Raw genomic sequence first — 21,178 nt, 5'->3', positions numbered from 1 at the left:
GGAAGAGGAGAGCCATCTCTTGAACTTCTTGCGATTGCACAGATCCTTTGAGTATTGATGCTTTTGGGTGGCTTTACTCCACCCTACTGTGCCAGTAACTGGAAAGCAAGACAAAACTCTTCAATGTATTTGCCAGTTTTACAAATAGCTTGTTCTAATCAGCAGAATTTAACAATCAGAGAAATATGTTTACGCCTTGAAGGGCTAGTAAAAAGTCAGTAGCAGTGGAGGTTGCTCAAGCTGGTGAGGTTCAGTTGGAACTGAGGTATGTTCTAGGGCAATCTTTAAGAAGGGAACTGAGTCAGTGATAAAATCTTGGTGTGTTCTGTGGCAGAAATTCAAACTCAGCTCCCCCCACACAAAGGGCATCTCCCCCGTGGGTTCTGACGCTGGTAACGAGCAGTGTGTGCTGCTGCAGTGTTTAACTGAGTGCCTGGTGAATGCAGTTGGTGAGTGCTGACTCCGTGTGGGCTTGTGCTCACTGTGTGTGGCCTTCTGCTTACCTTTGGTCATGAGTCGTTCTTTTCATTGTTACTAACATTAAAGTGTGTTAGAGTAATGGTGAAACCAGCTGTTTCCTTAAAGCACTCCAATGAAAGAGTTCATTACAGTCTTGAAACTGAAATGATACTGAGATACCCACCAGTCCCACTGGATAAAGCAGTTGCCCTGCCAAATTCTCACTGAAGTGATGAATAAATCTGATCATCAATGAAGAACATTAGGTGATGCCATGAGTCTGATTCATGAGTCTGCCATGAGTCTTATAAGTGTGCCACAAGTAGAGTGAAGGAACAAGAGACATTGATTCAGATGACATGAGTCTTACATTGTTTCTTTTGAATTTTCCCAAACAGGGTCAAGACTGCAGTGTGCCCATTAATTCCTGCATTCAAAATCCATGTCAGAATGGAGGGACCTGCCACCTCACCGAGGCAAACAAAGATGGATTCAGGTAGTAGCACAAAGTTCATTTAAAATGAGATGATAAAATTTAATGTGTTTCTGCTTTGCATTAATGAACTGTAGTGGCTACTTTATAGAAACTGCTGCTTGTGACACTTCATTTGCCCTACAAAACTATTGCTTTGGTTTCACTGGTGTGACATATTGTTTTCCATGAAACAGGCTTCCTTATTTCCTCATAATGGAATATACATTTAAGAGCTTTTGAGCGGTCTCTATGATCTGCATTGTGTTATCTGTATCCTAATTTTCCTTGGGGCATTTCAGTCTCACATCTAAGCTGTTTTTGTGTTTGTAAAGTGAGCATCTGTTGCTTGACAACCAGATCCAAAATGTTTTCATACTGAAGAATCTTGCAGACAAACAGGCTTTAAAGAAACAATTGAAGAGCATGGGGAGATTGCCACATCCTAAGCATTGTGCCTGCAAGAGAAAAACCTCTGCAGCTGGATATTGTGGATTTCAGTTTGCCCATAAAACAAAGATGTAGCATAGGTGGGGAAGTCCAGAAATTTTAATGACATAGCAGGCACTACTGCACAGCTAGTACAAGTTTGAGGCTTTGGTCAGTGGTTGTCATTCAAGTTGATATAAAGTTTTTTTTAAAAAAGAGCTGCTGGAATTTTCATAGATTTGCTCCTCTGTATTTATGCTGTTTCTTGCAAAAGAAGAAGCAGTAAATGGAAGAAATGCCCCAACACTTCTCTCTGTGCCTGCCCACCCTCAAGAATTCCCCGCTTCCAGAAGCAGATGCAGCACATCACAGGACACAGTGGAAAAGCACAGGTTGATGGGGATGAAGAGGCACTGTCAGGCTCTGTAATGAACAGCAACTGGAGGTTTTCCAATGTGGAGAGCAGGAGCGAACATGGCCACTTCTCCATGAGGGGCAGTTCAGGCCTCAGCTCAAACACCTGTGACAGCCCCTGAGCAGAGCAGAGGAGTCTCCTGAGTTGAGATGTGCTTGCAGGGTCATGGTGTGTGGTGGTGGGAGAGGAGGGGAAGGCTCTGCAGGTCACAACATGTCCAAGTGGTCATGTTGCTTGACAGACTTCATAGATTCTGGTGAAACCACTTCCCTGATCTGATCTACCTCCTCTTGATTCAGATTTTAGCAGGCCCTGCAATTTTTGGAGTAAAAGTTCAGGTTCAGTTTCTACTTGAGAGCATTAATGGTCTGGTGGTCTTTGGTTTGCTTACCTTTCTGGTCACTCATGTACACACCTCTTTCCAGCTTGTGCCAAAGCCAAACTGTACCATATTAGAATATCTGGAGTTTGTCACTCAGTACCCATTTTTCAAAAATATAGCTGATACTAAAAATGCAGTAGCAAAACATTTTATAATATCCATAATACTAGAATGAGAGCCTTCAGCATATATTTTGGATTGGATTTTTTTTTAGCATTTTTGTTTTGTTCCGTGGTAGGAGATAAAAAGTTTTGAATGAGAATTGAGAGCTACTTCTGAATTTCTGTCATGAATTGAATGAACTTTACAATTTCAGAGGCTTTGCTTCAGTTCCAAATGAGCATTGTTTTTGAGATCCTTTATAAAACTGCAGGGGTGGTTTTGTTGCTGAACAACATTCGAGGCTTTTTAGGGAAGGATTCTGCTTTTATAGTTATTTATATAGTTTCAGTTGGTCTAATAACACCATATCTCATCAAAATCCTGCTGCATGAAATTGGATGTTCAGCATATTCATTGCTCCATTTTCTCCTTGTATTTAATTCAGTCAGTCCGCAGCCTCTGTGGCTCTGCAGGACTGTGGAGCTTTAGCATGGCATAGGCAGATGTGGTGTGGAGATGGAAAAGTCAGTGACAAGGAAGATATAGAAACATTTTGAGAGTGAATTTAGTTGGTTGGGTTGGGGTTTTTTGGTGGGCAATCTCTCCAGTGGATGGCAGCAGTCAGAGTTATGTGCCTATAAATTGTGCTCACCAGGATGGGAGAACGCTGCCCTGCATTATGTGCTGTGAGGAAGTGGATGTCAAAAACGTTTTCAGGAGAGGCCTCCTTGGATTTTTTTGTTGTGTGGCCTGTAAAAGAAATTATATCTTCTGTATATTCTCTTCCCTAGGGAAATATATTCATACACAAGCCCTGCTGCCAAACTTGTCAAATCTTTACTCTTGTAAAAAGGAAACTTAAGCCAAAGCTCTCTCCCTATGAAATGCCAAGCTGTTTTAACTCTCAAGTTTCTGTGGCCTCAGATAAGAAAATTACCATTTGAAACAATGCTAAGGTGGTGATGTTCCCCCCAAAGACAGGAAACTCCTAGTTATGCCTGAGATTCCAGCCCAATGCCCCCGCTGTGCCTGGTGCCCACAAGGGCTCTCAGCAGCAGGGGCCTGAGGCGCTCAGGTTTGCTGGAATAGCAGATCCTGGTGGGATGGCCAAGGGCAAAGGTTCAGCTGGAGTAACTCCATCCTCTTTTACCCTTGCACTTTTTCAATCCCGAGTAATTTTCATATTCTCTTCCTTTCAAGTAGGGGCGACCTCTGTGCTGAAGAATAGATAAGTGACACCGTGTGGATCGGAGGATTGGAAACATGAAGTTCTTCTTCCCTTTGAATTGTTCTAATCTAATCTATGTCTGCCTTGACAAAAGGTTGCCAAAAAAGTCACTTATTGAGACTGATAAAAGAGATGGCCAGTGAGCCACGTCCTGGTGGTTCAGCATTCCTGGAAGGGAGGCTTTGGCAGGAGCAGAGCTGTCAGCCATGCTGCAGTTACCCACAGGCAACAGCTGATCTCCGATAACCTGCTGTGCTGGGAAACAAAGGCTCGGGGTTATTTTAACTTTTCTCCATATAAAACCCCCTCCTTTCCCAGACCGGTTTTTTTTAGCATTTTCCACAAGCTGTAAGTGCCCTCATAAATGAAAAATCCTGGAACTGATTAACTGCCTAGTGTTAATTCTGCCTAGTTCAAGCAAAAACATTGCACTTCCAGACTTACAGGCTACTCCATTGGGATCTAGACCTAAAAGGCTTCTTTACCATGAAATTGTAATATTCCTGAAAGAATTTACTATCTCTATTTAAAAGCTGATTTTTTTGAAACTTGACACACCGTATGGATATCTATTTTAATAAACAGATGCTAAATTGTTTCGTTAGAGTTTATTTAAAAAAATCTAGTACAGTAAACTTTAAATATTGCCAGCTAAAAAAAAAAACTTAAAAATGCTTTGGGTCCAAAAGTTTACCCCAAAATGTTGCCATTAAGCTTTGTGTTCCCTTGCAACTTCATGAGGATAATGGGATGTTATTTAATTCTTTATAGGAGAGCACACCACCAATCCCTAAACAGAAGGAATAGGGAATTTGTAACTTTATTAGAACACAGCAACTTAGGAAACAGTTGTTTCCTGCCTGGCTCCATTGTTTCCAACATCCAAGTGAAATGCTGTCTCACACTGAGTCACTGCAAAGTTTTCTTCATTGTCTCTGGAATTCATTTTCTCCCTGGGTCAGCTGGAACCCAAGTTTGATGACCTTGCAGTCACTCAGCAGACTTCATTTTTCTTCTAAGCCTTTTCTGGGAGAATACATACAAACAGTCCCAAACTGCCGCTCTTTCAACATGTGGTTCAGTGCGGGTCCCAAGTTGTATGTTTTATCTTTGAATTTCAGGCCTCATATCTGGCACATTTGAATGAAAATCAAAATAAAGAATCATACATAAGCAATAATGTAAAGACTCCCTATACTACATAAGGACCAGTAGCCAAATGTCATCCATTATTCTGACATTTCCCTGAGTATGGAATGTGTCCTAATACTGAGCAATTTATGTTAACAATCCCAAATGAATTGTTACTAATGGTAACTCCACTGTGAACCATTACCGTGATAGTATTTAATAATGTCATTTTTAATTGCACACATCCAAGCTGTCCCAATCCTTTTGTGGAAGGAAAATGGTGTTACATTCACATTAAAAAATCACCAGCACAAAGACACTCTTGTTGCTTTTCTTTAAATGGAGAGAAAAATTTCTGTTCCCAAACTGAGACCTTGTCTTCCAAGTTGCAGCCTGGAGCATATTTTTATGACCGAGTTATAAACCCCTGAAAATGGGGTTTTGTAATCAAAAAGCAAGGCATGATGAATGTATCACTGTATTTAATTAGATGTCTTTAACCCTCTCCCTGATACTTGCATTGCCACAAAAGATGGTGTGCCAGCTCTTCTTTCCTCTCCACCTCCTGTGATCCTCTGGCTCTGGGTCAGCAAGAGGACATGTTTTATTAGCAATAATGAGCTTGAGACAGGAAAAGAAAATATTCCTTATTGGTTTATTGTGTCCTAAATTGGATTTATTTGAGCAGTTTGGTTTTGGTTATTCATGGTGAAGGTTTTCTAACTCTCATGACCTGTGGATGGTCCCTGCAGAATGAAGATGACTCTGAATGTGACCAGTCCCTCTTTTCTACCTGTCTGGAAGATCTAACTGTTGTGGTGGCTCAAGACACATTCCCTTCCCATTTTTTCTCCTCTTTATTACTCCTTTCTGAGATTGCACATCATGAAGAATCTAACCTAATGCTCAGGATCCAGCCTGGGACTACTGAGGGTGGATGCACAGCTTTGTGTCATCCCTCCCTTTGGAGTCCGTGCACTCTGCTGTGGCACAGAGGAGGAAGGGAAGGAAAAATCCTGCAGCTTTCTTCACAGATTCTGAAGAGGTCCTTTTCCTCCAGGGCTTTCTCCATCTCCATCCCATGACACCTACATAAGTCAGGATAACCACTTCATGTCCACCTTGTCCATCGGAGCTGAAAACAGCACCCTGCAGCTATGTCTGCATTGGAAATTCTCCTGGTTTCCAAAAACAGCGGATGGCAATTAGTGTGACTGGTGTAGTGCTCTCTGGTTTTCATCTTCATCAATCAGTAGTGCTTTTTATTTGTTCAGTTCCTTTTCTGCCACCAGAGCCTGCATAAGAAAGGAAATGAACAGCTGAGTGAATGTGTAGTTTGGACTGGACTCGAGACAACCCTTTGTGTGACTACTGAACAGCAGTGCTGGCACTTCAAAACTGACACTTCAAATATCATTGCTGGCTTCTCAGAAACTACTGATATTACTGAAGCACTTAACTCATGTTTTTAGACTCTCTTTTAGGAAACTCTGGCCTCCACCTCTTCATCACTTACGGATAGTTTAAAATTTAAAGGTTCTGTTTGTAACCATAGCTTCTAGATCTAGAGAGGAAATGGAGATTGAAAAAAATCAAGCCATTCTTCAACCATTTAGTTCGTTACACTCCCTCTAGGGACCATACATCACACTCTTGTGAGATAAAATGTCTGGTGCAATTATTCTTCACTAGTGTCCACATCCTCACAGAACCATTACTAGCTCTGCCATGGTCTGTGTTTTGATTGAATTATCTGGGCATCATCAGCCCTTCTCCAAATAAATGTTCGGGGAGCTGCAGACATACTGAAATCTTACCGCACTTGTGAAAGCAATCGTTCCCAAACATTTCTTGTTTGGACAAGTGACAAAGTAGTAATGAGAAGAAAACACTCATGTCTGTAAATGCAACTCAAGCTGCTGTTCTTTGAGGAGACCGAGGTACCTAAGAGCTGCCAAGTTGTCCTGTGATTGTGCAGTCCTCAGTAGGCAAATGTCCACATTCTCACAAAACCATTAACAGGGAAGCCAAGGATTTGAATATTGTGATGAATGTTTACTCTCCTGCCCTGGAGTTGCTTACTTCAGTTAAGGGCCAGAGTTATCAGCAAAGCAAGCAAAGGGAGCATGGCAGAGGCTGGCTCCTGAGGAAGGTTTTTGTCTCATGTAAATAATTACATGACCCCAGGAACCATCAGACTGCATCCTTCACCAAACACATGGGGTTAAATTGCTGTATGCCTCAGAGCAGCAGTGAATTTGGCTCCAACTGACTTTTGTATGTTTTAATTTCAGTTTTATACCTCAAACCTCCTGTCCCTTTAGATCCATGCTAACTTTTATTAATTTTTTTTCTTTCTCCAAAGCTGTTCTTGTCTTCTTGGGTATGAGGGGGAGAGGTGTGAAATAAACCCAGATGACTGTGAAGATAATGACTGTGAGAATAACTCTACATGTGTGGATGGGATCAACAACTATGTGTGTCTCTGCCCTCCTAATTACACAGGTAAGAAAGGGCCACAACCAGAGAACAGGAATCCATGAGAAGTGCCTAAAGGGACAGGTCCAAATTCGTGTTTACTTTGTACATGAGCATATAATTAACTGAAAATCCAATCCCATTTTAAACAATCTGAATCTCTTCCTGGAAAAATGTTAATTCTACTAATATTGAGTATATGTGCTCACAAACATGACCACTTTTCTGAGTCAAAAAACTGATGCCTCATTGTAAAACACATTAAAAAACCTTATTTAGGGGATCAGAGAAATCTCTCCTTCAACGTGCACATTCTCACTACTGAGCTGACCCTGATATACACCTGAATATGTCCTGATATACACCTGATATGTCCTGAATCTTGGCAAATCTTGGCTTTGGGGGCATGGCTTTCATCTGAGATCTCTGATGTGCTGCTAAATTCCTGATCTCCATTTCACAAGTGGGGAAGCAAAGGCTGTGTAAGAGACTGCAGGCTCAGGTGTTGTCTTCAGTGTGACCCAGGTCAGGGAGCAGGGTCAGCTGCTGAGTCCATGGTCACAGGGGTTGGTGATGGAGTTAGAAATGGCATCAGTGTCTCCAGTACCCATCCTGCACTGCAGATAAATTCCATCCTAAACCTTCTGCGAGAGCAGAGACTCTCCTTAGTGGAATCGAAAAATGGTTTCCCTCAAGCTGTTCTGGAGCATTCCATGGACTCACTCACATGGTGTTAGCCCAGTCCTCCTGGCTCAGCATGGAGGGTAAGGAAACACCTGCAGGAGTTCCTGCTCCAGCCTTTGAAAATGGGGTTATTGCCTTCTGAGCATGGAGAGGCAATGAAGGGCTTCTCGTACACTGGAATATATTACATGTCAGGGGATTTAATGAGGATCAAGCTTGAATGGCTGAGTAAGGCAGGAGGAAAGCCTCTAGAATTTCCAAACTCTTAAAATACTTTTGTGGCCGATACAAAGGAGGCCCATGTAAATCTTCAGCTGAGAAAAGCCTTATGACTCCAATGTACATTTATTGGGTCTCTAAAACGATATTTCTGCCAAAACCTAAAAAAATTCAGCTAGCAGAGTAAGAGTTTTGCTTGTAGGATGTTGAGCCCTTTGTGCTTACTTGTGCACTATTTATGTCAGCTACTCTTGGGTGGTTTTTAACAGAACTCAATACAAGGAGACAGAGTCTTTACATTTGCAACAGGAAATGGATTTGCCGAGACAAGACATATCCAGTAAGGAACTGAATCCAGCATATATGCAAATGCACTTTCCTTTCCACAGGATTATTGCAGAATTTTTTTTTTTCCAGACAATAAAGGTAGGAAATAACTAGATTGGGATTTCTTCTCAAATGGCCATCTGGGTAAGGGCCAGAGAACTCATGTAATACTTTAGAATCGGTTTTGAAATATTTTTAATCAACTTCCTGTGGTTTTTGCTTTGTTGATTTTTGGCTTTGGTTTTTTTTTAACCTGAATGTTGTCTGTGCTGTGCCTGTGCTGATTAGCAGGAGTTTGTCAAATACCAGACCACAGTGTTGCCATGTGGGTGTACACAACCAGACAATAAACATGTGCTATCATAGTGCAGGCAATAAGTTTGATTGCAATCGAAATGAAATGAATTTTTGAAGAAAAGAAGGAAATAGTTCCAGAAAATATAATATGAATTGTAAGTGGAAAAGGTTTCAAAAATAAGGGTGTTGCTTAAATTAGAATCTGAAGGGTTGGAATAGTTCGTGTTGCTTAAAATAGGAAAAGTTTAGTGAACTGTGATACCAGGCTTGCCTTAACCTGCTTTACCTCCATTTTGGAGGGGAATATTTTATCAAACCTGATCAGTCACCTGGAAGGACTGACTGCAGTGCAGCTGGCTGGGCTGAAATGTCCCTCAGAGCAGAAGGACAGGGAGCAGCATAAAATGGCTGGAAGAATTGAAGCCATGAGCCAAACAGAAGTACATACAAGCCAAGCAAACCTGAGAAATGGGTTTGAGGGTCCTTAAGAGTTGAATCAACACAAGAAATGGGGCATCATGTGAAGTTGCTCAGTTGACTGAACAAAAGTGGAGGAAGTGCCAAGGAAGCACAGAGGCAAGTCATGAAAACACAGCTTGAAATGGTTTGTGTGTCTGACCCAGAAACAGAGGGCTCTACTGACCAGAGAGTTTCACTGAAGTCTCCTGTGACATCCAGGGCTCCTCTGTGTATATTCTCTTTAGAGAAACCTTTTTGTACTGAAGGAATATCTGAAAGTACTATGGCAGTATCTATTAGGAACAAAACAAGTAGGTGCAGATGAGTTCAGTATTGCATATTGTATACTCAGAACAGTGAAGGCCAAGAGTTCAGAGGGAAAGTCATTCACTCCAGGGGTCAGGAATGCTTATTCCTGTGCTCACAACTGTGCATTGAGGTACCTGCCTCTCTCTGGTGCTGACTGTGCTAAAAGTTGTGTTATCAAACTGTGTGTGCTCCAGCATTGCCAAGTGTATGGATTTGATCTACATGTGGATGAGCAAAGACTGGAGGGGAGGTACTGTCCAGGGAAGCAGTTTTCATGTGAAGTAGTCTGTGGGACAATGAGCTCTCACGGCCTGAAAGGGTACAAACATCCATAGCCAGGGTGTATCTAGCAGGACAGAAAATGCAGGTGATATCTCTTTATGTTGTACCCAAATATTATCCTTAGTTCTGTTGTTAACAAATAGTAGACAGACAGAGTAAGCTTTTTTTTGCTTTTTTTTTTGCTTTTTTTTCCTCACCAATGCTTGTATGGAAAATAGAAATTTCTTTGAAAGGTTGACTGGCTGGGCTTTGTGGCTGAACAAATCCAGACCATCCATTTTTATCAGTGTAATTATGCAAGAGTGGTTGGTTCTAGGTACAAGTGGGATTTCTCAGCTGTGGTTAACCCCCGTGTTCAGTCAGGAGTGGTGTGTCTTGCACTGGAGCTGTTTCTGCCCTCACAGCCTGGGTTGTTTGCAGTAACAGGAGCTTGGAGGTGCCCAGCTCAGTTATTGCAGATTCCTGCTTTTCTCCCCTGCCAGGCAGGGAGCCTGAATCGCTCATCACTCCTGTGCTCTTGGGTGCCATAATGCTGGTACCACTGCAGTGATATTTCAGTAACCTCTGCATGTACAAATGTATGCTGTAATACAGAAAATAGTCTGAATGCAGGCAGGAAGAAGATCCAAGAGCATGTATGTGTGTTGTTCTACAAGAAATAGTTAGGGTCCCCCTTGGCTTAGTTGAGTAATTGTTAAATCATGATAGTAAATCTCATGTTCCTAAATGAAATACAAATTAAAAATGAATGTGTTGAAAATTTTGACTACTGACAGAGTCACAGTATCCAGGCTTTGGTTTTTTCCATACCTTAGTGTTTTCCTGCTCTATCTGCTGTCTGCCTGGTTTTATTTGTTATAGCCTTTTTAGGGAACAATATCCCAAATTATGATGCATGAATTTTGCTTTCATTGGTTGGAAAAATGAAAGCCAAAAATCTTTCTTCAATTAATAAGATTTTGCAGTGTTTTCTTTTAAAATTCTTTGACAGTCTTTCCCCCTACTCAGAGTAGATGAAAAATGGCCAATTTGTTAAGTTACTGCTGAGGAAGGAATTTCCCACACTCCAGCCCCATTTCACTTTCATTTAAAAAAAGAAAAAACCCACACCAAAAAGCAGCCCACTCTCACACAATAACCTCCTGTCTAGTTCTTTTCCATCTATTAACTTTAAAACAATGTGGAATTACAAATGGATTCCATGAAGTAGTAAATGCAAGTTAAAAAGACAAAACTGAGAGGAGTGGAGGCAGACAGCTGAATGCCATAAAAAAGCCTCAAACCCATACCCACCATCACCAGGTTTCCTCACCATTCTTAAAGTCAGTATTTTCAGTATTTGTTGCCTGCATTTAAATAACCAAACCAACACTCATACTGTGTAGCAGAGTCCTGATGGCTTTAATTGTCAGCTGATGTCTTATTTTTCCTCTGCCCAACTGGTTATTTTAATCCTGAAGCTAAATTATAAACATGTAATTCCTCCAGGACAATCATGTACCCAAAGGTAGCCAGCTCTGAGCAGTTTGGGGCTGGTTTACGACCTGCTTGGATCTTTGGTGGTTTACAGCTCCTCCTAACAGTTTTGTAGGCTCCCCTCCCCTTCAAAAAGAAACATTCATAGGGACATCAAAGGAGGAAGAAAGATATTAATTAGATCAGCCACCTTGGTTCTTGCCCTTTTTGTATTTTTCTAATCTCTGCCTTTTTGGCTTTAGCATGGCTGTCTCCAGCTATTGATACAAACATTGTGTTTTCTCTCTAGCTTTGTGGTGTAGGAATGTAGGGCAAAATTCAGAGGGCTTTTCCCTTCCATTCCTTTTTCCTGTTCACTACTGTTCCAGATCTCCTTCAGACCATCTCTGCTTTGCTCCTAGATTCAAACACAGAATCTCATCCCTCCAAAGAGATCCTGTCCTCAGCCTCACTGCTCTCTGTGCCTGCACATGAGGAGGGGTCCAAACAAATAGAGAGGAACAAATGGGCTGCACCAAACATGTCCTGGGTGCTTCAAATGCTTTTGTGCTTTGCCTGCTAGTTTATTTGGTTTTGTTCTTTGCTGTGACTTTTCCTCTTCCTGTCTGATTTTAGCAGAAGCAGAAATATGTAGCACCTACACATCAAAAAAAAACCCAACCAGGAAATATATTCCTATTTGCCAAGGGTCCTAAAAAGCCTCAACAATACCCACACCTCTTTGTTCTGAAACCTAAAAAAAAAATTAGTGGCTTCCACTACTGAAAATAGGTCTTGACTAAAATACCCAGTAACCCGTGGTAGAAAGAGGGTGGGAGCAAGTGTTTTAAAATAGTTTATTTCCCTGGGAAAAAGCTGCAAGCAGTTTGTATCACTGAAAAAAAACATATCTCTAAAAATAAATAACAGTAATAAAAAGCTAGGAACTATTTCTGGTTTGATGTGTTTGGAAGAAAAGGCTAAGATCTGTTTTACCTTAGGGGACCTCGTGGTGTCCTGTGGTAGATGGTATCTGAGAGTTTTGCAGCTCTGCTACTTTTAAAGCCCAATTCCCTGTTAGCAATTATGGGCCCTTTTCCTGGAGTGTCCCACTGTGGTATCTCTGTCTGGCCAAAGCCAGGCACCCGCTGCAGCCAAACAGCTCCAGGGACAGCAGCTGTGTGGTGGCTTGTGGCTGTCACTGTGTGCTGGAGCCCTCCCACCACTGACTGGTGTGACACCAGTGTGACACCAATGTGGCTCTGTCCCTGGGCCAGGCACCAGTGACCCCTGCACAGACTGAGGTGGATCATGGCACTGAAGCTGCTTTTTGCCCCTGAGATTTTGCTACAGGAACAAGGAGGTTTGAGGTAGCATGGTTCAGCCTTGTGGTTCCACAGGGATCTGGACTGTCTAATAAATGCTGAAGGCTTAAACAAGTACTTAACTATCAACTTCTTTTAAATGTTGGAACTTCAGCCATAATTTCCTGAAGACAGAGAAAATTGTGGTCAGAGTTTGGTGTGCTCTCTTCCTTTTACTTGAAGGATTCTGCCTTACATGGAAGTTTCTCAGTTTTAGTTACTTGGCAAATGTGAAGTGTACTTGCTCTCTGTGTGAAACATAAAAAGGCACCCACATTTCCCAGTTGTATAACTAGGAATGAGAAGTGCTGGAAGACCTGGAAGGTTTGGGCTTTGTTCAAGAGCCTAAGCCCATTTCCAGCCCTGTTTTATTAAGAGAGAACCACATGTCATTGCTATCAGATTGGACTCCTATCTGATTGTACTGGAAGGAAATAGCACAGCAGCTGGCAGTGCTGCAGCCTGTCTTCAGTCTCAGTGTGGGTGTCCTGCTATGCTGGAGTGCTCAGCTCCAGGATCTCCTCTGGTCAAGTACCCATCTGTAAAATGTAAAGTGTCATGTTTGTGGAATAAGATACACTAGAGAATTGGTCCTCGTTCATCAGGACACGTCTGTAAGAAAATGGAATGTCAGCTACTGCTGTCCTTCAGGACAAGCAGAGTGAATTCATCCTCAAATGGGATATGCACGTTGTTAAATCCAGCCTGTCAAGAGACACAGTGGGAAACAAGCAAATCAGCCTGCTCCTGAAGAACTGTGTGCCACAGAAGGGACCAATGCTGGAGCAGTTCTTAAAGAGCTGCAGCCTGAGGGAAGGACCCACACTGAAGGAGTCCATGAAGGACTGTATCCCATGGGAGTTGGAGCAGGCAGCGGGATGAGGAGAAAGGAGTGGTGAAGAAAAACATTTTTAACAGGCTCCAGCCCCCATTCCCCACTCCCTGCTCAGACAAGCAGGAATCCACAGTGTGTCCAGTGTCCTCTCTGCCAGCCCAGGAAGGGTATCTCAGATAACATGTGGCATCTCAGGTGTGACTGGCTGCACTAGATTGCGTGGATAACTGAATTGATGCCTAATAGATTCCAGACAAACTGGAAGACATCCATACAAATAAATACAGCTCGCTAATGTAGGGTGTCCAGCAAAATGAGGATCTTTTCCAGACACAGTGGTTTGCAGGAATAATGCTTTAGGCAGGTCACCACCTTGTGGGGGCACTGGAAATTGTCTGGTTCAGTTAATGTTTCACACACTGTATTGTGTGGCATTTGGGAGGTTGAATATGGTTTTTCATACATAAGCAGTGCATAGAACACATTCCTTCTTCAAGATTCTGAAACAGTGAAAGGATCATTATTTCCCTACCCAGATCTGGTTTTACCCATTCTCCCTTTGTTTAACCTTAAGGTTAGAGATAATTGCTCCTTGAATCTGAAAAACAAGCCACTGTGGGAATCCCAGTGTGGAATCGAACTTAAGGGTTCCCACTTAGCAGGTCAAAACCTGGTAAGTGAAAACTTGGGAGCTTTTAACAATTAAGACAGGATAAAAAGCATAAAGTAACTCTTTGCCTACTGAGTTTTGTGGGCAGTGTTTGTCAAGCAAGAGCAAACTTCAGTGATCATGCAGAATTCACTCTGCTACAATGCATTTCAGGTAATTTCTTCTATGTTTTTGTATCTAACACAGTAGCATTTGCTGCTGAAGAATTTTCACAGAGCTTCTCATTTATTCATTGCAAGTTTAAATAGTTTGGAAGTAAAAATTTAATTTTTTTATTTCCTTAAATGAGCCTCAAATCATTTTCATGAAACAGCAACAACATTCCTTACTGAATTACTTCCTTGGAGGAACACCCTGTCTGTTCCACCCAGCCATTTCTAGGTTCAGTGTTCTGAAACTTCCAGTTGGCACTGACTTCTTTTTAATGACTGAAAAGAGAGAAGGGGAAAACAAAACACAGAAAACATTTCTTCCGATACAAGTTATTAGATACAAAATGAGTAATGTCTTATGTGAAAAACAGCACAGTGGGTTTTATTAGCAGCAAAGAGACGAGTTCCATTCGGACTTACCTGGCAGAGTTCAGAATGTTGCAACACACTATTTAACCACACACCCTGTGCAGCCTGGAAGAGTTTCCTCTGTGGACACAGGCCAGGCTTTCTCCATCCTTTCTTCACCATAAGCACGTTCCTTTTCTCAAGTAATACTGTGAAATTCTTGACAGCATATTTACTGCCAGTCTTGCAGGCCCTACTAAAGCTTCTCTAGCCTTAAGGACAGGAATATTTTCTATGTTGTTTTGTCAGTATATTACAACAAAGTATCACCCAACTGACACATGGAACAAAAGAAAAATCGTTGAACTCATTGGTTGCAAATGGATGCTCTACATTGTCTTTTCAGAACTGCAGTTTCACTTACAGATAAATAAGTAAAATACTTTTACTGCATCCAGTTTCTCTTTTACTGATTAGGGAGGAATAGTGTAACTTGGATCCTGGTTTTAAAAGTCTAATGGGGCATGAAATAAATAGCTCTCATGACAGCACAGAACGGAAAAAAGATAGATGATTATTAAACTGTGTGTAAAAGTCATCTTTATTGCCCTATTGTTGTTTTGGCTTCATTCTGAGACGTGGGGAAGGCTGCAGAAAAGCCTTCCCCAAGCGTGTTTCTTGGCAGCTCTTCATAAGCAGTGAGCCCTGTGGAAAGCCCCATGAAATTCATGATTCTGTTGAAAAATAAGACCAGGAAAATGTTGCATGAGGCAAAAAAAAAAAAAATTGCTGTGTTTTTTTAAGACAATGAACAATGCTGGTGAAGGGAACCAGGGGCATAGTTTTGAAGGGGAGAATACCTTGGCCATTGTTCGAGGATTTTTTTCTCTCTCTCTTTTTTTTCTTTTTTAATTTTTTTTTTGCATGAGTCAGCAGCAAAGGGAGATCCACCTATTAGAGTTCCACCTGTCATTATAACTTGGTTCTAATCCAAAAACTGCCATATTTTGTGGTAGATCAGACTGCTCCCTTCATTTGTCCAATGTCTGCTTGCATGTTACCTATTCTCTTCAGCTTTGATTACAGAGAATAAGTGCCTTGATGGAACAAAAAGCAATATTTGGGATTAAAAGAGTTGTTTAACTGATTAGAAAAGAAATGCAGCTGTGGTTTTCCTGCCTGTTTTATAGAAGCACTTCAGAAACCCATGTGTACCCAAATTGGAGCTGTGATTTGAGAGTATGTAGGAGAGAGGAAAATGGGAAGGTTGGATGGTTTTCTACACTTGGGAAAGCATTACACTGAAGTTTTCTCATGTTTTAGCATGATCAAATATCCTCCACAAAGAGAATCAGTGCTGCTAGGAGTTTGGCCTAAGATGAATGTCCGGTTTGTTTTTAGGTTCACATAACTATCCAGTGAGAAATTTGGACCAGACCTTTAATTGCTGCACAGAGAAGCAACCCTGTGTCACTCCAAAAAAAGAGGATCACATTTTTCCTCTGATACTGACATTAAAGTGACCAATGAATATTGTGCTCTCAGGCCTGAGGGCAGATTTTTTGGCCCAGATATTTTCTGAGTGAATAAAATATGAGAAAGACATTGTGTAGCTGGTGCCTTGGGTTTGCTTTTCAAAAAGTGTTTTATGTCCCTGGCATGCTTTCTGCAGCATCCACTGAACATTGGTGGAGCCTGAAATAATGACCAAGAGGTATTTTCTTCCTGAGATGAGGCTGCTCTAGTTGCAAGGCGTTCCCAAGTGAACTCCCTAATGAGTGATAGATGGGAAAAATAACAGGAAGGATCCTTAAATGTTCCAAGTTTTGCATGAAAAATACCATTTTTTTGGATGCTGTGTTTGGTACCTAGCCTAGAATTCTCCTACATTTTGATAGTGGTGTCTTCAGAATGACACAGTGAGTCATAATATTTGACATTTGGGGAGATTTTTACTGGATCTGTAAGCACTTGTCAAGACTGTTCAGAAGAATACTTCAAGAAGAATTATGATTTCCTTTGAGAGTTTTGATACTGTTCATATTTTTTAAAATCCTGTTTCCTTTTCTTCAAAACAAAACAAAAGAAAAAATTGAAACTTCAAAAGTATGTATTGACCATTTTTAGTGAAAGCATAGTTGAAGGCATCTATCCACACTCTCCTCAGTTATTAAATGGTCATCCAAAAATATTTCCAGATTTAGCTCATTTGAGCTCTTTTAACGTCACCAGCCAATTAATTTTTTTTGATGTTTGTTTTCACATAAGATTCGTAGCACACGAGGGACATGGGGAATATCAGGATGACAAACTGGCAGTTCTCCAAGCATCGTAGCAAGGTCCAACCTGCTCACGTTCAGGCCTGCCCAGAGGCTGAGGGAGTGCCTTTGTGTGTTAGCTGTTGGGAGGGCTGGTGGGCTGTGGGTTTGGGGATGGCAGTAAACAGACCTATCCCAGTTCTCAGATGTGTCGATAGCTGTCCCCAGTGTTCATAGTTGTGAGAGCTGAACATCTCTCATTGCTGTTGAGGAGCAACAAAGTAGAGTGGCCAACCCCAAGCCCAGTGAATGATCTGTTTCCCTGGTTCCCATGGATCTGCAGTGTTCAGTTTCTTTGGCATGTGCCCCTTCCTGAGCTGGATACTTTGATTATATTTGCACAGGGTTTGTCCAGGGCTGTAAAAAGACTTGGTAGCATTTAGCAGTGGTTAGTTCCTGGGATTCCTTGGCTCCAGATGGAATTGCTTGTCTTATGATGGATGTTGTGAACAATGAACTGCAGGTTTCCATGCCAGGCTCCCCTGGTGCTGCCAAACCCAGCCCACCATGAAGTCCAGGAGGGTGTGTATGGCCCATGAGGACAGGGTTTGTGCTGGCAGTGCCCCCTCCCATGGCTTGTATTCCTGCTCTCATTTACACCTGACAGCTCTCAAAAGCAGATCTAGGACATGTTCCATGTTTGAAACACACAAAAACAATTAATTTTTTGCAAAAACATATTCTACTTCCATTCTAACAGTGAGAGTCATAGCAAGAGCTGTGTATCTTGTACTGGAGGGAGGCTGGACACATGGGAGGAATAACCTGACAGAGCATTAGCATCTGGGGCACTTAACAAACCACACAATCAGCACCAGAGTCATCCTCAAAATTGTGATCTCGGCCACCCCTGCCAGATCACAGAACTGATAAAAGATGGATGGTTCTGATTTGCATTTTCCATCTGAATTTTGATCTTCGTGGTTTGCTTGGCTTGTGTTTTCAAGTGTTTCTCTGTGACCACTAGAGTGTAGAGAAATGTAGGGATTTTTGAAAATGGCATTTCTCCCAAGGCAGGTGGAGCTGCAGCTCCATGAAAATCTTCCAGAACAATTCCAGCCCACCAGTGCCTCCCACGTTACCCTTTTCCCCCACTATTCCCACGGCCTGTTGCTTATGTGATGGTGTGTACCGTGTCTAGGCACAGAAAATGTGCCTAACCTTGAAACCCTGCAGATGTGCTCCTCTGGTAGAGCTGCACAGGGGACTTTGGGACTGTAGCTTTTGGGGAGTTACAAGTTGAGACCGCCTGACCTTTGCTTTTCCTGCAAGGCTTTGGGAGGTGTGGGGTAGGTTTCTGTTGGATTCTGGGGAAGGCAAAGATTTCTGTGGTCTTTGGCTGGATCGCAAATCCTGGGGTACTGAAGTGTGACCTAATAATTTAGGACTCAGGGAAGGATTGTATTTAAATAAACTATCATGGTTTGAACATTCTACAACTATTAATTTTTAAAATTTATACAAATCCAGGGAGGTTCGTGGCATGTTACACACCGTACCTAGAAACAGCTGAGCTGGGCTTACATGAGATGGATTTTATTCTGCAAAGACATCATCTCCTGTGAGCACAATAGAGCTAGTACTTCTCTTATAAATAGTGAATGTTTTATAATTGCATGCAGTCCTAAAGCTGGTTCCTATTACAGAGAGTCACAGAGGTTTTGGGGGGCGGGTTTGTGGGTTGTTGTTCTTTCCCAGAACGATGTCCAATCAGCTTCTTTGGCAGCGTATTAACCATGGCTGAAATATGTGACCGTGTGAAAATGTTAAGGTCTGATGAGCAACTTCACTTTTGTGTCACTTTCTTGCTTTGAAAGTTCTGGGTCAGGAGCTGCCCATTTGATCCCTCATCTGTCTCCAAGCAGAGTTTATACATCAGTACTTTTTATACCAGTCTTTCAAATCCATGTGATAGAAACAGTGTGGTCGCTGCAGGTCAAAGGAGCCGATTTAATGAAGTCTCATGTGACCTCAACAAGCAATTTTGTCACTTCCTGCTTACTGAGCTGTCTCCACTTAGGGAGATTGACCATCCCTGGACATCATGGGTGTTCAGGATTGTCCAAGTTGTGTTACAGCTTTTTTGCTTTTCCTTTGGCTCAGGTGAACTGTGTGACGAGGTGATTAACCACTGTGTTCCTGATCTAAATCCCTGCCAACATGAGTCCAAATGTGTTTCCCTGGAAAAAGGAACCAGGTAAGAGTGTATATGTGTGTTGGTCTCTACACACTGGGCACATCCTTCCATTGGCTTGGCTGAGGTTGTGCTGACAGTGAGTTTGGAGCAAAAATGACCAAAATTAACACAAATGATGCAAGACTATATACACTTCAGTCCGTGCCACATTTTAACTTCCACGCATCCATACATACTTTTCTAGCTTTCTGTGGTTTACTTGAAAATAATGGATGTGCCCGCAGAGCAGAGAAATTATTCTGGAATAGAGCATTGCAATAGGAGAATTTATGGAACAGTCACTGCAAAATACCTTATCCTGCATCAGGAACCAAGGGCAGTTTCCTTATGTGTTCCTTAGGGCACTTATAAATTCAAGCAGCATAACTGGAGCCTTAACAGATCTGGAGCTGGATGGCTCCCACTCAGGAGCCACCTTTTCCATTGGCCTTGCTTGGCTCATCTGGGGTTTGGTGAAGTCTGTGTTTGCATTTTCCTATTGGGAATGACATTGACTGTTTCACAGGGGTGAAATAAAGCCTCGTGTTTTGGACAGCAGTAAAGTACCTGGAGGTTTGGGCTTGGGGAGTTGTGAGAGGTGCACAGTGGCAGCATTCCTCATTTGTCTGAAGGGGAACTTACAGAACAATTGAGCAAATAGAGACAGTCAGTTGAAAAGTCAAGCTCTGTGAAAAGCTTGTCAGGAAAAGATCTTTGGAGAAAAATCCAAGAGAGTTCAGTGCAGAGGGAGCTGCTCTCTGCACCTTTCCCTAAGGCTGTTTTCACAACCACAGTGCAGCTCTGGGTGTTCACTGATTCCCTCTGGGGGTTCTGTCCAGCACACCCAGGAGAGGGAAGGTAGAAGACTTTGTTCTTCCTGCTAACTTGGGGTCAGATTGTGTCCTGTGAAACAACCAGCATGTCAGAACAGTGTAAACTGACACACAGGACATTTCAGGAGAGGTAAAAGGAAATGAACCAAAATTTTAGAGAGGGTGGCTATCTCAAGGGCAGCTTACTCTCTGGTAGACAGGCAGGTGGTACAACACAAGCCTTTCTTTTGGGTGAAAAGCCTCCAGACAGAAATGTTTCCAAATCTTGAGGAAGGTGAAGCTATTAAATGATTAGGATGGCTCCTGAACTGATGTGTAGGGATTGGATAGGGAGGTGTGTGCCAGTGCATGAGCAGTCCCTGACGTTCTTTCCAGGTTTTGTTCCTACTTAATCCATCATTTAGTCAATCCAGTACCTTTGGTTAATTCAGTAGCTACATCATGTTACGAGGTGAAGGCTTGTACCTCAAATTGCCTTCTGTTGCTAGAGCATGAAGGGATGGAGACAGCTGTGGCCCTGAATGGTTTTCCTCTTGCTGGAAGCATTGTCATACCTGCCACCCAAACAATTTGAGTAAATAAGATACTTTTTCTCACATGCTTGCAAGAAAAGTGTTCTTCACAGTAGGGCCACTAAGCCTTGAGGGGAGTTTAAATAACTGCCTTTAAGTATTTTTCTACTACTGTTTGTTGTGTTATTCTTACCCCTATTCTTAGAATGCTACAGAAAAATCCATTATTTCTCTACTCCTTCTGTCCCATTTTGTTTTCAAGCAGCCAGACTTGAGAGGTGAAGGCGCCTTGAATGTAGAGGTGTCCAAGTATTGCTATTTCTTTCATCCTTTAGTGGTACCAAACCATTCAGAAATGAGCCCTCAGTGGTTGTGCAGTGCTGTGTCGATGCTGCTGGGGCTCACTGAAAACAGCAGCCTCTGGTCCTGTGATCCCTGATCCCCCAAGCAGCCTGATCTGATGGTGCAGGTAATGCTGCCTGCAGGAGGAGTCATGCTGCTGTCTGTCCCCTGTCTGCTTCCAGAGGCAGGGAGTGTTAATAGCAGGGCTCAGGCTTGTCCCTGAGCTGTTTGTGCCCTGGGCATGTGAGTAGGACACACCAGTGGGGGAGAGCACAGCACCAGTCACTCTGTCTGTCCTGCCCTCAGCTCTAGTCAGTCCTTCCAGCTCTGCAGAGGGAAGAAAAGATGACAAAGACAGGAAAAAAATAGGAAGCCAAGTTATTTATTGACCTGGGGAGGGAAATTCCATTCTGGCCCTGCGATAGAAGCCATGATTCACGGCTTTAATACAACAGACATTGAGTGCATGCAGATGCAAATCCCCTCAGATAGGCCAACAA

The 21,178-nt window shown here is 42.3% G+C and overlaps 1 protein-coding gene across 3 annotated transcripts in view; it reads left to right on the top strand.

Moving 5' to 3' along the window:
• Positions 1 to 21,178, top strand: part of SLIT3 (slit guidance ligand 3) — a 470,081-nt gene that overhangs the window by 417,817 nt on the left and 31,086 nt on the right. For all 3 annotated transcript variants that reach the window (XM_017726544.1, XM_017726545.1, XM_017726546.1), the window contains 3 exons: positions 858 to 955; positions 6,984 to 7,123; positions 18,919 to 19,012. In XM_017726544.1, the coding sequence (XP_017582033.1) occupies positions 858 to 955; positions 6,984 to 7,123; positions 18,919 to 19,012 (332 nt within the window). The remainder of the gene's footprint in view (positions 1 to 857; positions 956 to 6,983; positions 7,124 to 18,918; positions 19,013 to 21,178) is intronic.

This window comes from Corvus brachyrhynchos, unplaced genomic scaffold (genome assembly GCF_000691975.1).
Source record: "Corvus brachyrhynchos isolate BGI_N302 unplaced genomic scaffold, ASM69197v1 scaffold262, whole genome shotgun sequence".
NCBI classification, from domain to species: domain Eukaryota; kingdom Metazoa; phylum Chordata; class Aves; order Passeriformes; family Corvidae; genus Corvus; species Corvus brachyrhynchos.
Note: the sequence above shows the minus strand (reverse complement) of the source record. Positions and strands in the feature narration are given on the sequence as shown.